The 23,756-nt window shown below is 40.9% G+C and overlaps 1 protein-coding gene across 2 annotated transcripts in view; it reads right to left on the bottom strand.

The window, feature by feature from the left end:
* The window catches only part of LOC124145669 (sideroflexin-5-like), a 28,758-nt gene extending 8,443 nt beyond the window's left edge, over positions 1-20,315 (bottom strand). Inside the window, exons 1-12 of one of the 2 annotated variants that reach the window (XR_006862581.2) lie at positions 20,123-20,315; positions 17,350-17,418; positions 15,126-15,230; positions 14,984-15,038; positions 14,046-14,071; positions 13,231-13,341; positions 11,919-11,984; positions 11,418-11,508; positions 10,755-10,870; positions 10,001-10,086; positions 9,074-9,191; positions 7,597-7,719 (exon numbers count right to left, since the gene is read on the bottom strand). Coding sequence is in view for 1 of the 2 variants with exons in the window: in XM_046515536.2 (XP_046371492.2) it covers positions 9,074-9,191; positions 10,001-10,086; positions 10,755-10,870; positions 11,418-11,508; positions 11,919-11,984; positions 13,231-13,341; positions 14,046-14,071; positions 14,984-15,038; positions 15,126-15,230; positions 17,350-17,418; positions 20,123-20,188 (909 nt within the window). In the remaining variant the exon portion in view is untranslated. The remainder of the gene's footprint in view (positions 1-7,596; positions 7,720-9,073; positions 9,192-10,000; positions 10,087-10,754; positions 10,871-11,417; positions 11,509-11,918; positions 11,985-13,230; positions 13,342-14,045; positions 14,072-14,983; positions 15,039-15,125; positions 15,231-17,349; positions 17,419-20,122) is intronic. The other variant, XM_046515536.2, reaches the window with a different exon arrangement.
* Positions 20,316-23,756: the final 3,441 nt, after the last annotated feature.

Genomic DNA, 23,756 nt, shown 5'->3' with positions numbered 1-23,756 from the left:
CAAATGTTATGTTGTGCATTTCAAAGTCCCGATTCCCTACCGCAGTACGACTTGGAGAATACTGCTCCCCCTTAAACAAACAATGCTGCCGGCCGAGAGTTCAAAAACTCCCACAAAAAACTGAAACACCATAACATCAATTTCAGTAATTTCTGTACATAAATCTAGAAATCCTAAATTGACATTGTCGCTGCACTACCACAAGTGACACTGAAAGATCCCTGGGGATGATAACGACAGTTTTGAGGGGAAAGAGAGGCAGACCCCCCACCATCTCCTGTACCGTATCCCCAACGGTTATGACAATCATCACTAAATCAATCATATCTGACAATTTAATGCTGCCTGATATTGTCATGGTGTAGTCACACACAAGGTCAAGTGGTCCGCATAGTTGTACACACATAATTCTGACTCTAACCGCCATCACACTGACATGAGCCGCAGTATAACACGAGAGGGGGGCCACGGAGGAGGGAGATGTCCCCCGGGGAATGTTCAACTCAACATGCACTCTGGTCGACTTACACCTTGATTGAACACGTATAGTCTACTGGCTTGTGCTAATCACTGCTAAGAACATTATCCAGTGGAACCTGAGAGGAATGTTGTTATTTTATGGGGGAGTGAGGAGTGAGAATTGTCCTCTGAAGTGACTGATTCTTGTCCATTGTTCTAGTCACTGAACCTGTGTCACGCCAGGATCTTGCCAGAATCCCACCAGCATCTAGCACTGGTACTGTGCGACCTGCTTTAAAGGGGACTTGGCAAATTGGCAGCTCCAGTAAGTGCTGCTTCCGTGCAACCTGCTTTAAAGGGGGACTTGGCAGCCCCAGTAAGCGCTGGTACCGTGCGACCTGCTTTAAAGGGGGACTTGCCAACTTGGCGATCCCAGTAAGTGCTGACGTGACCTGCTTTGAAGTGAGTCTTAATTCAGTCCCAGTACTTGCTTGATAGGTGCGACCTGCTTTAAAGGGGGACTTGGCAGCCCCAGTAAGCGCTGGTTCTGTGCGACATGCTTTTAAGGGGGACTTGCCAACTTGGCAATCCCAGTAAGTGCTTGTGTGACCTGCTTTGAAGTCAGACTTATTAAAAAATAAAGTCACACTAAGATTTAAAGAGCAAAGAACAATTCTAATTTCTTGTGTAACAGATTTCCATGGTCAAGAATCACAATGCAACAGAAGAAAGCTAAAATTGTTGTGGGGTTGATTTTATAAAGGTCACATATATTAAATTGAAAAGTTTACAGATAATTACTAGGAGATTGGCTTGGTTGGTTTAAATAAAAATGAGTATTGATTTGAGGATCTGAATATATTTTTATTTTATTTTGAAATATAATTGTTTGGATTATGGTCATCTTAACAGGCAGATATCTCATGTTTCAAGATATACATACAGTAACAAGTATTCTAGACTGTCACAGGAGAGTTTAGTCTTTTCATGTATGCCAACAGTAACCTTAGCAACCATTGGTATTGATTTTAAAATTTTCAACTCTTGGTTTGGTTGGCTTTTTAGATAATCTGAATTGAAAGTTCAACTCTAAAACCTTAAGGCCTACAACATATGCTCAACAAATACAGATCTCACTTTTAATTATGTTGGACACATTACATAACATTTTTGTTCATAATTCAGCATTTTCTATGACTGTAGATTGTTATGTGCTGTCATGCTCAGTAGGATGGTCATGACAGTCTAATTTTCCAAATATTTCAATTTCAGCTGCACTCTAGCATTGTGTCTCTATCTACTTGTTGTATATATTTCCTTCTTCTAAGGGACATAAAACATACATCACACATTAAATTACTATAACACTCAAGTGGACAATACTTCCATTACAACACACACCTACTAGACAATACTTCCATTACAACATACACCCTTCCAGTTTAACACACACCTACTGGACAATACTTCCAGTTTAACACACACCTACTGGACAAAACTTCCATTTCAACATACAACCTAGTGGACAATACTTCCAGTTTAACACACACCTACTGGACAATACTTCCAGTTTAACACACACCTACTGGACAAAACTTCCATTTCAACATACAACCTAGTGGACAATACTTCCAGTTTACCACTCACCTACTGGACAATACTTCCATTACAACATACACCCTAGTGGACAATAATTCAATTTTAACACACACCTACTGGACAATACTTCCATTACAACACACACCCCAAAGGACAATAATTCCATTACTACATACAACCTAGTGGACAATACTTCCAGATTACCACTCACCTACTGGACAATACTTCCATTACAACATACACCCTAGTGGACAATAATTTAATTTTAACATACACCTACTGGACAATACTTCCATTACAACATGCACCCCAGTGGACAATACTTCCATTACAACATACACCCTAGCGGATAATACTTCCATTACAACATACACCCTGGTGGATAATACTTCCATTTCAACATACACACTAGTGGACAATATTTCCCTTACAACATACACCTACTTGACAATACTTTCATTTCAACATACACCCTAGTGGACAATATTTCCATTTCAACATACACCCTAGTGGACGATACTTCCGTTACAACATACACCCTAGTGGACAATATTTCCCTTACAACATACACCCTTGTGGACAATACTTCCTTTACAACATACACCCTAGTGGATAATACTTCCATTTCAACATACACACTAGTGGACAATATTTCCCTTACAACATACACCTACTGGACAATACTTCCATTACAACATACACCCTTGAGGACAATAATTCCATTTTATCATACACCTACTGGACAATACTTCCATTACAACATGCACCCTAGTGGACAATACATCCATTACAACATACACCCTAATGGACAATACTTCCATTACAACATACACCCTTGTGGACAATACTTCCATTACAACATACACCCTAGTGGATAATACTTCCATTTCAACATACACCCTAGTGGACAATATTTCCCTTACAACATACACCTACTGGACAATACCTCCATTTCAACATACACCCTAGTGGACAATACTTCCGTTACAACATACACCCTAGTGGACAATATTTCCCTTACAACATACACCCTTGTGGACAATACTTCCTTTACAACATACACCCTAGTGGATAATACTTCCATTTCAACATACACACTAGTGGACAATATTTCCCTTACAACATACACCTACTGGACAATACTTCCATTACAACATACACCCTTGTGGACAATACTTCCATTACAACATACACCCTAGTGGATAATACTTCCATTTCAACATACACCCTAGTGGACAATATTTCCCTTACAACATACACCTACTGGACAATACTTTCATTTCAAAATACACCCTATTGGACAATATTTCCATTACAACATACACCCTTGTGGACAAAATTTCTGTCACAACATACACCTCCTGGACAATACTTCCATTTCAACATACACCCTAGGGGACAATACTCCCGTTACAACATACACCCTAGTGGACAATATTTCCCTTACAACATACACCTACTTGACAATACTTCCATTTCAACATACACCCTAGTGGACGATACTTCCATTAGTACACACCTTAGTGGACAATACTTCCATTACAACATACACCCTAGTGGACAATACTTCCATTATTTCACACCCTAGTGGACAAAACTTCCATTATGACACATCTTAGTGGATAATACTTCCATATTACACATCCTAGTGGACAATACTTCCATATTACACACCCTAGTGGAAAATACTTCCACATTACACACCCTAGTGGACAATACTTCAATATTACACATCCTAGTGGACAATACTTCCATATTACACATCCAAGTGGACAATACTTCCATTATTACACACCCTTGTGGACAATACTTCCCTATTACACACCCTAGTGGACAATACTTCCATTATTACACACCCTTGTGGACAATACTTCCATTATTACACATCCTAGTGGACAATACTTCCATATTACACACCCTAGTGGACAATAATTTAATTTTAACATACACCTACTGGACAATACTTCCATTACAACATGCACCCCAGTGGACAATACTTCCATTACAACATACACCCTAGCGGATAATACTTCCATTACAACATACACCCTGGTGGATAATACTTCCATTTCAACATACACACTAGTGGACAATATTTCCCTTACAACATACACCTACTTGACAATACTTTCATTTCAACATACACCCTAGTGGACAATATTTCCATTTCAACATACACCCTAGTGGACGATACTTCCGTTACAACATACACCCTAGTGGACAATATTTCCCTTACAACATACACCCTTGTGGACAATACTTCCTTTACAACATACACCCTAGTGGATAATACTTCCATTTCAACATACACACTAGTGGACAATATTTCCCTTACAACATACACCTACTGGACAATACTTCCATTACAACATACACCCTTGAGGACAATAATTCCATTTTATCATACACCTACTGGACAATACTTCCATTACAACATGCACCCTAGTGGACAATACATCCATTACAACATACACCCTAATGGACAATACTTCCATTACAACATACACCCTTGTGGACAATACTTCCATTACAACATACACCCTAGTGGACAATATTTCCCTTACAACATACACCTACTGGACAATACCTCCATTTCAACATACACCCTAGTGGACAATACTTCCGTTACAACATACACCCTAGTGGACAATATTTCCCTTACAACATACACCCTTGTGGACAATACTTCCTTTACAACATACACCCTAGTGGATAATACTTCCATTTCAACATACACACTAGTGGACAATATTTCCCTTACAACATACACCTACTGGACAATACTTCCATTACAACATACACCCTTGAGGACAATACTTCCATTACAACATACACCCTAGTGGATAATACTTCCATTTCAACATACACCCTAGTGGACAATATTTCCCTTACAACATACACCTACTGGACAATACTTTCATTTCAAAATACACCCTATTGGACAATATTTCCATTACAACATACACCCTTGTGGACAAAATTTCTGTCACAACATACACCTCCTGGACAATACTTCCATTTCAACATACACCCTAGGGGACAATACTCCCGTTACAACATACACCCTAGTGGACAATATTTCCCTTACAACATACACCTACTTGACAATACTTCCATTTCAACATACACCCTAGTGGACGATACTTCCATTAGTACACACCTTAGTGGACAATACTTCCATTACAACATACACCCTAGTGGACAATACTTCCATTATTTCACACCCTAGTGGACAAAACTTCCATTATGACACATCTTAGTGGATAATACTTCCATATTACACATCCTAGTGGACAATACTTCCATATTACACACCCTAGTGGAAAATACTTCCACATTACACACCCTAGTGGACAATACTTCAATATTACACATCCTAGTGGACAATACTTCCATATTACACATCCAAGTGGACAATACTTCCATTATTACACACCCTTGTGGACAATACTTCCATATTACACACCCTAGTGGACAATACTTCCATTATTACACACCCTTGTGGACAATACTTCCATTATTACACATCCTAGTGGACAATACTTCCATATTACACACCCTAGTGGACAATAATTTAATTTTAACATACACCTACTGGACAATACTTCCATTACAACATGCACCCCAGTGGACAATACTTCCATTACAACATACACCCTAGCGGATAATACTTCCATTACAACATACACCCTGGTGGATAATACTTCCATTTCAACATACACACTAGTGGACAATATTTCCTTTACAACATACACCTACTTGACAATACTTTCATTTCAACATACACCCTAGTGGACAATATTTCCATTTCAACATACACCCTAGTGGACGATACTTCCGTTACAACATACACCCTAGTGGACAATATTTCCCTTACAACATACACCCTTGTGGACAATACTTCCTTTACAACATACACCCTAGTGGATAATACTTCCATTTCAACATACACACTAGTGGACAATATTTCCCTTACAACATACACCTACTGGACAATACTTCCATTACAACATACACCCTTGAGGACAATAATTCCATTTTATCATACACCTACTGGACAATACTTCCATTACAACATGCACCCTAGTGGACAATACATCCATTACAACATACACCCTAATGGACAATACTTCCATTACAACATACACCCTTGTGGACAATACTTCCATTACAACATACACCCTAGTGGATAATACTTCCATTTCAACATACACCCTAGTGGACAATATTTCCCTTACAACATACACCTACTGGACAATACCTCCATTTCAACATACACCCTAGTGGACAATACTTCCGTTACAACATACACCCTAGTGGACAATATTTCCCTTACAACATACACCCTTGTGGACAATACTTCCTTTACAACATACACCCTAGTGGATAATACTTCCATTTCAACATACACACTAGTGGACAATATTTCCCTTACAACATACACCTACTGGACAATACTTCCATTACAACATACACCCTTGTGGACAATACTTCCATTACAACATACACCCTAGTGGATAATACTTCCATTTCAACATACACCCTAGTGGACAATATTTCCCTTACAACATACACCTACTGGACAATACTTTCATTTCAAAATACACCCTATTGGACAATATTTCCATTACAACATACACCCTTGTGGACAAAATTTCTGTTACAACATACACCTCCTGGACAATACTTCCATTTCAACATACACCCTAGGGGACAATACTCCCGTTACAACATACACCCTAGTGGACAATATTTCCCTTACAACATACACCTACTTGACAATACTTCCATTTCAACATACACCCTAGTGGACGATACTTCCATTAGTACACACCTTAGTGGACAATACTTCCATTACAACATACACCCTAGTGGACAATACTTCCATTATTTCACACCCTAGTGGACAAAACTTCCATTATGACACATCTTAGTGGATAATACTTCCATATTACACATCCTAGTGGACAATACTTCCATATTACACACCCTAGTGGAAAATACTTCCACATTACACACCCTAGTGGACAATACTTCAATATTACACATCCTAGTGGACAATACTTCCATATTACACATCCAAGTGGACAATACTTCCATTATTACACACCCTTGTGGACAATACTTCCATATTACACACCCTAGTGGACAATACTTCCATTATTACACACCCTTGTGGACAATACTTCCATTATTACACATCCTAGTGGACAATACTTCCATATTACACATCCTAGTGGACAATACTTCCATTATTACACACCCTAGTGGACAATACTGCCATATTACACACCCTAGTGGACAATACTGCCATATTATACACCCTAGTGGACAATACTATGCAGCCACTTTCATCCCACAAAACAAGCCATTGCAAAGTTAAGCAAACTGCACTCTCTTATCTACAGTTTTTTATAAGATTTCTTTTTTGATGGATGTTTGTAAATAGGATTGTTTTTAAAAACAAGATCCAATTTCTCCATCGTCAGCTGTAGACATTTTTTAATATAAAAAAAATATGTGCTCCTTTGTTCTTACCTTCCATTCAGTGGAGAAAATGGCCGCTAACCAACATGTTACATGGCTGGATGTCATGTATGAATGTCCCTACGTGTTTCTTGTTTTACGTGACGAGTCTATGTTTCAGTCTCTTGACAGTTCCTAAGCAAAGACATCAACTTTGGGATGAAAAATCTAAATTTCTTTGGTGATGAACTATTCTAATTTATTCCCTTTCCAAGTTCTGTAGACAACAAAGAAGGAGAAAAAATGTATTACCTTATTTTTTAGGGATGTGTCATTAGAATACAGCTGGTTCATAAAAAATGCAGTAATGAATTGCACCAACTAACCATCTGCTTTCATGATAAGTTATGCATGAGCACAATGCATTCTAGAATGGATAGCAAGTGTCAGTTTCTTTAATGCATTCATGCCTTGTTCAAAATAACTCAGATGTTTGAGTGAGTGAGTGAATGTTGTTTAACGGGGATGTCACTAATATTTCAGCTATATCCCAGCAGCCTGTAAATATTGAAGTCTGAAATATGTCTCATCCAGGTAAACCAGTTGATGATAGCAACCCACCGATCCAATGGTTGACAGTATTAGTACTGATGATGGACAATCACTCAAGTCACTCGCTGTAACCACTGAGCCACTCAAGTCACTCGCTGTAACCACCGAACCAATGGTTGACAGTATTATTACTGATGATGCACAATCACACAAGTCACGCACTGTAACCACCGAGCCACTCAAGTCACGCACAGTAACCACCAAACCAATGGTTGACAGTATTAGTACCGGTGATGCACAATCACACAAGTCACGCACTGTAACAACCGAACCAATGGCTGACAGTATTAGTACCGATGATGCACAATCACACAAGTCACGCACTGTAACCAACAAACAATGGTTGAAAGTATTAGTACTGATGACACACAATCACTCAAGTCACTCGCTGTAACCACGATCCAATGGCTGAAAGTATTAGTACTGATGACACACAATCACACAAGTCATGCACTGTAACCACCGAACCAATGGCTGACAGTATTAGTACTGATGACACACAATCACTCAAGTCACTCGCTGTAACCACGATCCAATGGCTGAAAGTATTAGTACTGATGACACACAATCACACTAGTCACGCACTGTAACCACCGAACCAATGGCTGACAGTATTTGTACTGATGACACACAATCACTCAAGTCACTCGCTGTCGCCACTGAACCAATGGTTGACAGTATTAGTACTGATGACACACAATCACTCAAGTCACGCACTGTAACCTCCGAACCAATGGCTGACAGTATTAGTACTGATGACACACAATCACTCAAGTCACGCGCTGTAACCTCTGAACCAATGGCTGACAGTATTAGTACTGATGACACACAGTCACTCAAGTCACGCGCTGTAACCACCGAACCACTCAAGTCTCGCGCTGTAACCACCAAACCGAACTGGTTAGCCACTAAATAAAACTCCACTTGTACATCTCACCTGTGAGAGTTGAGGAAACAGTGCTAAGGCCATAGGAAGTGCAAGTCCAAACATTGCTGTACACACAACTGCATTGAATGGCAAGTGGATTCTTGGATATGTCTTGAGAAACTTGGTTCTACAAGTTGAGCAAATCAGAAACACATTTCTGTCACATCTATCAAATCTTGAAAGGTCATAATGTAGGTCAAGGCCAGCTTCTTGACCCACAGGGAATTGACATTTTTTAAGTGATGGAAAACTTTGAAATATTGTTATGTTACTTGACATATATATATGGCATACAAGTAGGCATTTTCTTTCTTACACTTGCAAGCTTTGGACTTTCGACTTGATTAAGTACTTAAGTAGGGCCAACATGAGGGAAAATGGCCCTAACTTCAAGATAAAACTATGTCCACATCCTTGACCCTTACTGATTTTTTGCAATTATGAGTCAAAGGCTTTTTCATGTTAAGTATTACAAAAAAGCATCCCGATAACCTTTCAAATCAGCCTTGTAGCCTTACCTCTTATGAAAAACATCTGCTCACTATCAAAATGACAGATCATGTCTAATTTGTTACAAATATTTGATTGAGCTTCTAAGGAAAAGGAACTTTACAGATACTCATTTGAATAAATTCATCCAGTATTCATGAGCTATGTCAAGGTTAGGAAACATAATTCAGTTTCAAATCTTGACATAGCCTATGTATACTAGAAAGTTCAATATATATTAAGGAAAATAATTTTCAATCTTTATGCTCAAATAAACATCAGGTGAAAATCTCAGGATGACTGTGTACATATAACAGAGATTTCCGAGAAGACCATTCCTAATGAGTTCACTTATAACTTTCTACCAAGTAAGTTTGTTTTCTAGGAATGATTCTCTCATTCCAAATTCTGACTTTTATATGAAACCCCTCCAGTCAGCTGACTCACTTTTCCAAGGCAGCCATGATGATTGGAGGGATGATGAGAACTGGAGCTGGCAGGAACATCCGGGTCAAGGCCGTCTCCTTCAGAGCCTGAGGTCAGAGGTCAAGGATCAGAGGCCAGAGGTCAGAATCATTATTGTACAAGATAAGAAATACTACGTCCTCATAATGTCTTAATCTTCATAATTTTGGGTCAATGTAATATTTTTATATGAAACTTAAACTTTCCTTCAATTTGCACGAGCAACAAACCTTGTTTTGTTTAGATAGTTGAAAACGTATATTAGTATTTGACAAAATGGCCACATAAATGAAATAAAGCTCTGTGTTTTGTATTTTGGTACGAGATAATCAAACGCAACAATGCCATTTTGTCACACAGTCCTCATTCTTTGTCATGCAAATAGATATTTGCTGCTAAAATCATTTTCTTGTCCTTCAATTGGAGTGAGTGAGTGAGTGAGTACGGTTTTACGCCGCTTTTAGAAATATTCCAGCAATATCACGGCGGGGTACACCAGAAATGGGCTTCACACATTGTACCCATGTCAGGAATCGAACCCGGGTCTTCGGCGTGGCGAGCGAATGCTTTAACCACTAGGCTACCCGACCGCCCCCTTCACTTGGTAGATGATTACATGTTTTCACAGTGTTTCAGTATGTCATCCAAGTATACTTTTCTGCTGCTGATGTGTGATACTTTTCTGCTGCTGATGTGTGATACTTTTCCACTTATAGGAGCGTAGATCCAGACATACTTTCCTGGCAGCAACCTTGGATGTTCCAACCATCTTCTCATTCTGGTCAAACACCTCAATACCTTCCGACAGCTCAAAGTTCCTCATGAGGAGAACATTGCAGGTGCTGGCTGTGGCTGAATAACAGAGAAAGGGACATGCTTCAATAGAATACTGGTAATTATACACAATGCTCCAATGCAATCTGTAAAGAAAGTGAACAATCAGTTTAATTTCAGCCAATGAATCATTAACATGTATCACTATTTTCAAGCACTGACATCAGAAATTGCACTCTCATATATTGGCGATACAATAAAGAACATTAACAATCATTATGTCACAAAATACCTACCTACTCCTGGGAATTAACTTTTTTATGATTGTTTTGTTTGTTTGTTGTTTAACACCGCACTCAGCAATATTCCAGCTATATGACGGCGGTCTGTAAAATAATCGAGTCTGGACCAGACAATCCAGTGATTGACATCATGAGCATCGATCCGTGCAATTGGGATCGATGACATGTATCAACCAAGTCAGCGAGCCTGACCACCCGATCCCGTTAGTTGCCTTTTACGACAAGTATAGTCGCCTTTTACGGCAAGTATGGGTTGCTGAAGACCTATTCTACACAGGAATCTTCACGGGTCACTTTTATATGAGCACATGAGACATACCTACCTACAGCTGGAAAGGGAATAAATTTCTGTATCAGCAGTTTTGTGGCTGGTCTGAACTTGTGAGCTTTCCTTATCAGCAGATTCAGACCTACCTGAGGAGAGAATGAACGGTTCAGACATCTGTGAGAGTCTAGGATAAATACATGGAGATTATCCCTCGTCAATGTCCATACCTTGTAGGGCATCTTCCCAAGACCCCAAGATATGGCCAGATACTGGAAAAACATGCCAAAAACAGTCTCCATTTCATTGGAAGCAGTCATAAAATATCTTGATAGAGTCATTTTCCACAATAACGCTACTCATATTGTCAACAGTTGAATGTCCATTACTCTATGTTTACAGACTTTAGTTTGAAATAGGGTAACAATATGTTTTTTAACAAGTCAGCTTTGAAGTAACTAGAATATTGCTGACAGTGGCATTATACAACAAACTAGTCATTATCAGGACATTGAAAATCTGCAAGTGGAGGAAGGGAGACGACTGCAACCAAACTCACGGCGATAGATAAAGCACTTGTGACAGCGCCGCAGTAGCCAATCAGGAACCTGGATGTAGGAGTTTCCTGGAATTGAAAGATACTTTATTGTATACCAGATTTCAAAACTGATTTTGATTTCCTCATATCAAAATTACATTTCATTAATTAATTCTTATCTTACTGATGAATGAACTTAAGCAGGTGATTAAAACATTTCTTAGAAGTAAACAAAATTTTGATAATCTTCATTGTTGAAATATTTAACCATGCGAAGGCCTGGTTTTTTATTTCTCGTCTTCCAGTGTTTCTAGGCAAGATGCAAGATGCGAGAGACAGCTGCAAAATAGTGTCACAGCACTGTAGCTCAGTTGGGTAAAAAGTCAACAAAGTCTAAAATGTCACCAAAGTTAGCCACTAAAAATATTTTCTTCATAAATACTGAGGACTAAAAGCTTAAGTTGAAGCGCAAACCAAAGTCAAAATTTCAAATATCGCCAAAAAACAGAATACATATGTTTAGCCCCACTACTGACAACACTTGACTAATCCTCATTACATTTTGAAGACAAAAAAATCCTGGGAAATAGCTTATTCAATATGGCCGCTGTGGCAGACATATTGAAAATCAGATTCAAGATTCAAAATCATTGGTGAAGAGGTTTCTGAGATTATGATGCTATAACTGGTATAAGCTCACTTGGGGGCACGGGTGGCCCAGTCGTCTGAGGCACTGCAATTCGCTGTGCAGAGATGCGTCCCTTGGGCACGCCAGAAACCTATGATTGTGGGTTTGAATCCCGGTTCGCCCCGATTATGTTTCTAGGTTTGTCAGCACCATACCCGAGCTCGTAAGTTTCACCAAAGTGGTAAAACGTCTGAGACTTGCATCACTTCGGGCTTTCTTCCCACATTAAGCTGACACATCATGATATAACTGGAATACTGTTAAAAACGGTGTTAAACCCAACTCCCTCACTCACTCACAATAAGCTCACTTGAATTTCAGTCAGTGAACCAAAAATGGCAAGCGAAAATTCAAACACTAACTACAAGGATAGAGATTGTTGAGCAATTAACGGATGTCATGAGTTGACTTCAAATTTCAGACTTGGTGAGCTAAAACTGATTTGGCTATACTAAATTATCATGTACTGAAAGTACACAAATGTTTATCAGTTGTACCAAGTCTGGACTATTCAAAAACTTATAATTTCAAATTTTAGTGTAAATGTCCAAAGTCTTCTTCCTCTAGCGATTTCTATTTCTAAATGTGTTTTGTTTCTTTTAACACATTTATCTGATATTATTTGTTTTCATATCATTTTATTACCTTAGTGGCATTTCTATTACAGAAGTTAATACCGGCGTTGTGACTCTGGTTCAACCACTGCCAGAAAATGGTGTGGAACATGGAGGGGTTGGGCAGCAGAAGGCCGGTTACCTGCACAACAAACAACAGTTGTAAGGGGAACGGTATTAATGAAGGTCACAGTAAACAAACATGTGTATTACAAATGGCTAGACAACAAAACAAATAAAAAGAATTGTAATTTCACAGAGGTTTAAAGCATTCATTGAATGAAGCAGTCATAAAATATCATGAAAGAACTGTTTGATTGGCATTTCTTGAAGTTGGTAAGTGACAATAAAGACAAGTTGCTGATAATCCCTATCATGCATACTCTTATGCTGTTATGATTATTAGATGTATATAAGGCTGAAATGTGCTGTCTGACTTCACCTTTACTGGACAATGGTATAAGGATCTATATACGTCACATCTTAATAGAATAGAGAAGTTGTCATCCATATCTTGTCTTAGCTGTCCTGAAAGAGTCAGCAATATCACGGCAGCCAGACAACCGAGTGAGTGAGTGAGTGAGTGAGTGAGTGAGTGAGTGAGTGAGTGAGTGAGTGATAGTGAGTGAGTGAGTGAGTGAGTGAGTGAGTGAGTGAGTGAGTGATAGCTAAACTTTAAAAGTCACATCAACAATATGTCAGTCCTATTAAGACAAAAACTTTTCATATTCCCTATTATATGAAAATCCTGTCAATAACAGAGAGTAAAATAACCAGTATCATTATAAAAATATTCATTTAAACAATTTAAGTTGTGGTAAATATGGAGGTATAGTTTTGACTTACGATAGGAGCTCCAAAAGGGACATTCCCTGAAAAATAACCAATCACATGTACTTCATTGTACCCAGTTCAGGTAGAGACATGTGCCTGACCTCCCAATATTGATGGCTACAACTGCCAAATCAACAGGAATATGATGACTACAACATTTCCCAGTATTCTAAAAGAACAGTCAGCAGTAATGGGCATAAAATGATCTGGGAACAGAATTGGATTCCTGATTATGAATCAACAACAACATATGGCCTCAGGGTGGATCACATCTTCCCGAGGCAAGTGAGTTAACTGACTATAAAAGTCCAGTTTCCGCCCTTGCCGAACTAGGCTGGTATTATGGAGTTACATTTTGGCTGGACTAAAGAGTCTATGCATAGTCCAATCAAAATCGTGCACCAAAATCGAAATCCGGTTCGTGAAGTGTCATGCAGATTTCGATCGACTGCAGGATTTGCAAAGCATGTGCACCGCTAACTCGCTGTCAACAGATATTTTCTAAATCTTTTCAAGTTTTTAATCAAGGTGCTCACGTGATTTGATGCACTTCGCGATGTAAGACTCGTTTTATCACAATATAGATCTTGATTATCGATTAGATCGTCTTGACTGGGCGCCACCGTTTTGTTTGAAGCAAATGGAAGTGATACCAGAGGTTGAATCTGATTGGTCAATAGGAGAGGCATAGAAAGGACACAACTCGTAATAGCCACTGGTAGCGCTACGATTGAGCCCAGGAATTCCTGCCTAGTTCGGCAAGGGTGGAAACTGGACTTTTAAAGGCAGTTAACTCTCCTGCCTGGGGAAGATGGGTGGATCATGGACTTACCTGACATACGGAACGGCATGAAGATCTTCTCTCCTGTGTCAGGATGGATCATGACTTACCTGACATACGGAACGGCATGAAGATCTTCTTTCCTGAGTCTGGATGGATCATGACTTACCTGACATACGGAACGGCATGAAGATCTTCTCTCCTGTGTCAGGGTGGATCATGGACTGAAAGAAACACAATATAAGTAGGTATAATGTGTCTTTCTGTTCAATATCAAATTTAGACTGCAAATAAAATGAAGAATACTTCACCTGTTTAATTTTCTGAGCTTCCCAGAGTTGCTTGTCCGTAGTGGTGGAGTTGAGGTTGCCATGACGATAGTCCTTTAGCAGAGTCACTGAAGCCTGCAGTTTAGCCTGGAACACAGGAAGTAGGAGATGTAATCTGGGTAGATACAATAGGGAATGAAGGTATTCCTTGCTCCCTCCTCTCACACTGTTTCCTTGCCAACAGAAGGCGGTGGGGTAGCCTAGTGGTTAAAGCTTTCGCTCATCATACGGAAGGCCCGGGTTCGATTCTCAACATAGGTACAATGTGTGAAGCCCATATCTGGTGCTTCCACTGAATAAAAGCAGGAGAAAAGCTTACTTACTCAGTCAAGTAAGTCTGCAACAGTCCATCTATATGATAGCATGATAGCATGAGCAACAATCCCTGCAATTGGGTCCGATGACAACCACCAAGGTCAGAGATTGTAGCCATCCAATCATTATCAGTTTTTTCTTTAGACAAGCATGGGATACTTGGGATCTAACCGGCCCCAGAATCCCACAGGGGGAGACAAGCATGAGTTGCTGGGGATCTAACCCGCCCCTGAATCCCACAGGGGGAGACAGGCATGGGATGCTGGGAATCTAACCGGCCCCTGAATCCCACAGGGGGAGACAAGCATGAGTTGCTGGGGATCTAACCGGTCCCAGAATCCCACAGCGGGAGACAAGCATGGGGTGCTGGGGATCTAACCGGCCCCTGAATCCCACAGGGGGAGACAAGCATTGGGTACTGGGGATCTAACCGGCCCCTGAATCCCACAGGGGGAGACAAGCATGGGGTGCTGGGGATCTAACCGGTCCCAGAATCCCACAGCGGGAGACAAGCATGGGGTGCTGGGGATCTAACCGGCCCCTGAATCCCACAGGGGGAGACAAGTATTGGGTACTGGGGATCTAACAGGCCCCTTAATCCCACAGGGGGAGACAAGCATTGGGTACTGGGGATCTAACCGGCCCCTGAATCACACAGGGGGAGACAAGTATTGGGTACTGGGGATCTAACCAGCCCCTGAATCCCACATGGGGAGACAAGTATTGGGTACTGGGGATCTAACTGGCCCCTGAATCCCACAGGGGGAGAAAAGTATTTGGTACTGGGGATCTAACCGGCCCCAGAATCCCACAGGGGGAGACAAGCATGGGGTGCTGGGGATCTAACCAGCCCCTGAATCCCACAGGGGGTGACAACTATTGGGTGCTGGGGATCTAACCGGCCCCTGAATCCCACAGGGGGAGACAAGTATTGGGTACTGGGGATCTAACCAGCCCCTGAATCCCACAGGGGGAGACAAGTATTGGAAACTGGGGATCTAACCGGCCCCTGAATCCCACAGGGGGAGACAAGTATTGGGTACTGGGGATCTATTCAGGCCCAGAATCCCACAGGTGGAGACAAGTATTGGGTGCTGGGGATCTAACTGGCTCCTGAATCCCACAGAGGGAGACAAGTATTGGGTACTGGGGATCTAACCGGCCACTGAATCCCACAGGGGGAGACAAGCATTGGGTACTTGGGATCTAACCGGCCCCTGAATCCCACAGGGGGAGACAAGCATGGGGTGCTGGGGATCTAACCGGCCCCTGAATCCCACAGGGGGAGACAAGTATTGGGTACTGGGGATCTAACCAGCCCCTGAATCCCACAGGGGGAGACAAGTATTGGGTACTGGGGATCTAATCGGCCCCAGAATCCCACAGGTAGAGACAAGTATTGGGTGCTGGGGATCTAACCGGCCCCTGAATCCCACAGGGGGAGACAAGTATTGGGTGCTGGGGATCTAACCGGCCCCTGAATCCCACAGGGGGAGACAAGTATTGGGTACTGGGGATCTAACCGGCCCCTGAATCCCACATGGGGAGACAAATATTGGATACTGGGGATCTAACCGGCCCCTGAATCCCACAGGGGGAGACAAGCATGGGGTAATGGGGATCTAACCGGCCCCAGAATCCCACAGGTGGAGACAAGTATCTGGTGCTGGGAACTAACCTGCCCCTGAATCCCACAGGGGGAGACAAGTATTGGGTACTGGGGATCTAACTGGCCCCTGAATCCCACAGGGGGAGACAAGTATTGGGTACTGGGGATCTAACCGGCCCCTGTATCCCACAGGAGAAGACAAGTACTGTTTTGGACCTGGACGGCCATGCATGAAGTACAAAGAGGAGAGGCTAAAATTGCTTTTGGTGCTTGTGCACCTACCTCTGTCGTGAAGAGTGTCCGTGGATCTAACACGTCAATGAAGTGGCGCAGTCGGCCCAGGTAGGTACCCTGCAATTATCACCATAATACTCAAAATAAGATTAGGCATCAAACTCAAACATTCGTTGAAATTCTGACTCACAGATTCACTCATGGACTCACAGCCTCACTCATGGACTCATAGACTCACTCATGGACTCACAGTTTCACTCATGGACTCACAGACTCACTCATGGACTCACAGACTCACTCATGGACTCACAGATTCACTCATGGACTCACAGACTCACTCTTGGACTCACAGACTCATTCATGGACTCACAGACTCACTCATGGACTCACAGACTCACTCATGGACTCACAGACTAACTCATGGACTCACAGACTCACTCATGGACTCACAGACTCACTCATGGACTCACAGACTCACTCATGGACTCAGAAACTAACTCATGGACTCACAGATTCAGTCATGGACTCACAGACTCAATCTTGGACTCACAGACTCACTCATGGACTCACAAACTCATTCATGGACTCACAGACTCACTCATGGACTCACAGACTCACTCATGGACTCACAGGCTCACTCATGGACTCACAGGCTCACTCATGGACTCACAGACTCACTCATGGACTCACAGGCTCACTCATGGACTCACAGACTCACTCGTGGACTCACAGACTCACTCATGGACTCAGAAACTAACTCATGGACTCACAGATTCAGTCATGGACTCACAGATTCACTCATGGACTCACAGACTCACTCATGGACTCACAGACTCACTCATGGACTCAAAGACTCACTCATGGACTAACGGACTCACTCATGGACTCACAGACTTACTCATGGACACCACAGACTCACTCTTGGACTCGCAGACTCACTCATGGACTCACAGACTCACTCATGGACTCACAGACTCACTCATGGACTCAGAAACTAACTCATGGACTCATGGATTCAGTCATGGACTCACAAATTCACTCATGGACTCACAGACTCACTCATGGACTCACAGACTCACTCATGGACTCACCGTCTCACTCATGGACTCACAGACTCACTCATGGACTCACAGACTCACTCAGTGACTCACAGACTCACTCATGGACTCACAGACTCACTCATGGACTCACAGACTCACTCATGGACTCACAGTCTCACTCAGTGACTCAGAAACTCACTCATTGACTCACAGACTCACTCATGGACTCACAGACTCAATCAGTGACTCACAGACTCACTCATGGACTCACAGACTCACTCATGGACTCACAGACTCACTCATGGACTCACAGACTCACTCATGGACTCACAGACTCACTCATTGACTCAGAAACTAACTCATGGACTCATGGATTCAGTCATGGACTCACAAATTCACTCATGGACTCACAGACTCACTCTTGGACTCACAGACTCACTCATGGACTCACAGTCTCACTCAGTGACTCAGAAACTCACTCATGGACTCACAGACTCACTCATGGACTCACAGACTCACTCATGGACTCACAGACTCACTCATGGACTCACAGTCTCACTCAGTGACTCAGAAACTCACTCATGGACTCACAGACTCACTCATGGACTCACAGACTCACTCATGGACTCACAGACTCACTCATGGACTCACAGGCTCACTCATGGACTCACAGACTCACTCTTGAACTCACAGACTCACTCATGGACTCACAGACTCAGAAACTCACATACTCACGGACTCACTCATTCACACAAACCCATCACAAACCTTACAATACCATCCATATTCTCAAAACCATTCTTCAGCCACAGCAACACCCTGAAGGTACACACACACACAAACACACAAACAGCCTTTGCTCTTACAAAAAGAACAGTAGTTCTATCGCCTGAACTAACGTAGCTCACATGATTGCCCTGTTAACACAGGTCATAGACAAGTACAAGGGGTCCCCTCGTTTGGTCAATTTGATTCACCTGCCACTTGGAGCATGAAGTTGTCACAGGCTATCCAAGTAAATATATCATTTGATTCATTCAAATATATTAAAAATACATGTAGCTATATATATTATGATTGCTGTATTCATAGTTGCACCAGTATCCATTTTATCCCACGTTATTTTATCTGAATATTGTTTAACACCTTCTGTTTACTTTATATGTATTTTTGTTCATTTATTCATCAATTGTTTTATCTTACATAAATAGGCCTACATTCATTTGTTTAACATTCCCTCACATTCCTTGGTGGATAGCATTTGTCATATCTAACTAGTCCACAGGTTATTTGGGACTAGTAGCTTATGTAACATAACTAGATTTGGGGAGCAAACACTACTAGTCCCTATAAATTTTCACGTCTCAGACTATCAGATTAGTGGCCATATTTTCTATCCCTGTCACATTGTATTTTGCAACAAATACACTTCTACATGTAGAAACAGTTTTTAAAGTACAGCAAACTACGGATATAACGAGCTCATTGAGACCACTAATTTTAATTTGTTATAACCGTAGTTCGTTATAAGCATATATATATATACAGAATATACAGCAAATGGACGGGACCCAAAAACAGTTCGTTATATCCGTCAGTTCGTTATAAGGGTGTTCATTATAAACGTAGTTTGCTGTATTTAAAGTCAGCATATCAATTGAGATACCCCGCCTTTCAAATCAATATCAGAAGTCTCTTAAAGAACGCATCAGTTGTTGATCATGCAAATTGTCAATTTGAACTAGATATAACATAACACTGAAAGAAATGTCTATACTCACTTGATCATATCTGGGGCTGTTGAGTTTGAAAGGAGGGTACCCCTCGCTCGCCATCGCCCTGCCCATGGTCCTGTCATCTATCTCACTGTGACACAGTTTGTAAACTGGCGGGTCACGCGAGATGTGAACAGGTGCGCGGTGACAGTTGCCTCCCTTTGACCGTTGGGGCGTGATGTTAAACGAAGGAATTTTTCGTTGCACATTCGCTTTACTCGAGCGTTCACTATATAACTGAATGTAATAAACGCCATTTTATAACCTCAGACAACATCCATATACAAATCATAATATAGTTATTGATATACATGTAATAGAATTTGTGCAATATATTTTATGTCAACACAAAGGTTGGCAACTGAATATGTGTCAAGTTGTTTTATGTAACATTCACCGAAATGGGTCAGCAACATTATGGAACGTGAGAATGTTTATGTAAGGTTGTCGAAACATTGTGTAACTTAATTTCAAATGGAGGTCGTCTTATGCGCCAATTCGCTGCACGCCAGAAACGTATGATCGTGGGTTCGAATCCCGGTTCGCCCCGATTATGCTTCTAGGTTTGTCGGCACCATATCCGAGCTCGTGGGTTTCAAGTGGTAAACGTCAGACCTGCATCACTTCGGGCCTTCCTCCCACATTAAGCTGGCACGCGGCGATAAACCCAACTCACTCTCTCTCTCACTCACTCACTCACTCACAATAAATGACAGATTGACTCACCGGAATTTGAATCAGTAATGATAACACGAAAATGAAATTAACACTAAATATATTTAATATAGAATTTTATATATTTATAGTTGAAACAATTTATTGAATTATTATTAATTGCCTAAATGTTTCAGCGTTACAAATTCTTTTGCATTTCTGTTACACAGGGAGTTTATCTGTTATGGAGTATTTATATTGTCTTGATTTGATATTATTCCAAAATGTTGTTCAGAAAAACTATCATCATCATCATCATCATCATGGATTCAGGTGAGATGGAGTTAATAGCTTTCGCTATTTCGTAAATATTATTCCGAAATGTTGTTCAGTAAACAATCAGCAGCAGCAAAAGCAGCATAATAATACTCATCATCATCATCATCATCATCATCATAGTCGCAGTTGAGATGGAGTTAATAGCTTTCGCTATTTCGTACTTGGGGGTACACTCTGAGAATCCCATCCCTTACCCAGATGAAATACTGCTACGGATGCGTCCTTATAATTATCCCGTAGTGTTTCAGAATGCGTTGCTACAGCAACTAATTTTGAAAACAAATCATTGCAGTCTACAAATCTCTGTATCTATTCTGTGTTTTAAATTGCATCAAAATGTATTTATTGATTTCATAAAGTCGGCATTGTAAATATCACAAAATAATTATTGATATAGAATCTCACCGAGTGACTTTTGTTATCAAATATATCAACACGAGTTGACAACAGTTCAAACGTCGATGCTTGTCGAGTAGCTTTAAACTTTTATTGACGAGTGTTGATATATTTGATATCAAAAGACACTTGGTTAAGATTCTATTTATCATCCAAGATCATTCCTCCAACTTTTTCAGTTTATAAACAGTAATAAGAGTGCCATGAGTGTAAAAAGTACAGCTCGCAAGCTTCAGTGGCTGAGATATTGGTAATGTCATTTGTTTGGGACGCCATAGTAACCATGCAATGACGCCACAATTGCGTCTGCAAAGCATTGTGGTGCAATATCATTGTAGCGATATCTCCCAAGAGATATCGTTTTAGTACTTGCCCGTGAAGAGATCACCCGTTTGATAAACATACAGCTCTATTACACATTGTGTAATACCAAAACGCGTGCTTATGTACTCTCGAAACACGTTTCACGAACAAATATTGAAAGCTCTCAACATCCCTTGGCTTATTCAACGACATTGCTTGTGGAGTTGATAGAACACTGAGAGGAGCTTATACACACTCGATGACCCCAGCAACCGTGTTGCTAGGATGACGTCACATGGCATTGTTTCGCCGATGGATCTTGCAACAAAATTCCACGTTATTGTAAACTTTGAGGTGCAAACAGTCGTTAGTCTGTTAAAGTATGTGAGTTGCGATAGTCTTAGCCCTACGATATTTTTTTGAATTCTAAAGGTTGACCGTTGTATGGTATTAAATTCATACGTTTCAACTTTTGACGTGTTTGAAGTATTATTCTCTTAAACTCAATTGGACTATGCCGTGGATCGTGTAAGTGTCAGCCTATTCATACTTAACGGTATAATTCTAAAAACGTTATAAAAGGCAACTGAAGTAATAAATAAAATACTAAACTCGCTCCCGTGTAAAACCAATTTTATGAAACTCGTGAATAGATGTAGTGTCTGATTCGCTTTCGCTCGTCAGATACCACAACTATTCACTCGTTTCATAAAATTGGTATTACACGGGAGCTCGTTTAGAATTCTATATTTATCTCACCCTAGCGTTATTTCCTATATAAGCCAGTTTGGGATGACACAAAAAATATACACCTAACCCTGGTAACATAAATCATGTGGGGCGGAGGCTGCTGGAAGGGATCCAGCGCAAACCTGTCCACGTCCGGTGTTTATCTCGTGTACAAGTACTATCTGCCCTTGTGACCGCCTCCGTGGTCTAGTGGTAGAACGTCTAGTGGTAGAAGGCCCGGGGTTCGATCCCCGGCCGCGTCATACCAAAAGACGTTTAAAGATGGTACTTGTTGTTACCCTATCTGCCCTAGTCAAAATTCAAACGGCCAAATGAGCATATTACCTGGAAAAGGGTTAAGCACCAGCACCCACTTTAATTATCCTGATCGTGAGTGTACCCTTTTGGAAATATCTGCGCATTGACATTGATCTCATTGATCTCAAGCCACCGATACCGGCTTCACCCCACGCATGTCGTAGAGCCGACTAAAATATGCCCCAGGTAAGATTCTGTTGAATTTTAGTCGTGATTAGGTTGACGATGTGAAGATTTTACGAGCACTTCCTGAGCGTCGATCACAATGCCACACAACGCTGTACACGTACAGGATATATACCATGGGATATATACCGTTACTTGTACACTCTGGAAAATATGTTTAATTCAAGAAGTTTGGATTATTTTACCGTTCTTGTTTTAAAATTATTGTGCCTAATCGATAAGAGTGAGTGAGTAAGTATGGTTTTACGCCGCTTTTAGCAATATTCCAGCAATATCACGGCGGGGGACACCAGAAATGGGCTTCACACATTGTACCCATGTCGGGAATCGAACCCGGGTTTCCACGTGACGAGCGAACGCTTTAACTACTAGGCTACCCAACCGCCCCCTAATCGATAAGAAGACACATGTGCCCCACGCATTTATAAATTGTCAGTATATTTATTTGTTTTAACTATGACAACATTTTTGTTGTATTTCAAAGCTTGACTGAGTAGGACGGTTGAACTCTGCCTAATGTAACTGATCACGTGAACAAGGATAGGCAATTACCTAACTGTTAAAATCATAACAAAAAAATCATTTTTGTAAAATATTTGGTGTCAAGATGACATTGTTAGGAATTTAGACTATGCATAGAGGATTTTATAGTAGTATATTCAACATTCAATTTTCCTTATGTTTTCAGCATAACTGTAGCGTCGAGACAAGTTTC

The sequence above is a fragment of the Haliotis rufescens genome, unplaced genomic scaffold (assembly GCF_023055435.1).
Source record: "Haliotis rufescens isolate VD_foot unplaced genomic scaffold, xgHalRufe1.0.p SCAF_12, whole genome shotgun sequence".
Classification (NCBI taxonomy): Eukaryota; Metazoa; Mollusca; class Gastropoda; order Lepetellida; family Haliotidae; genus Haliotis; species Haliotis rufescens.
This window is presented reverse-complemented; position numbering and strand designations above follow the sequence as displayed.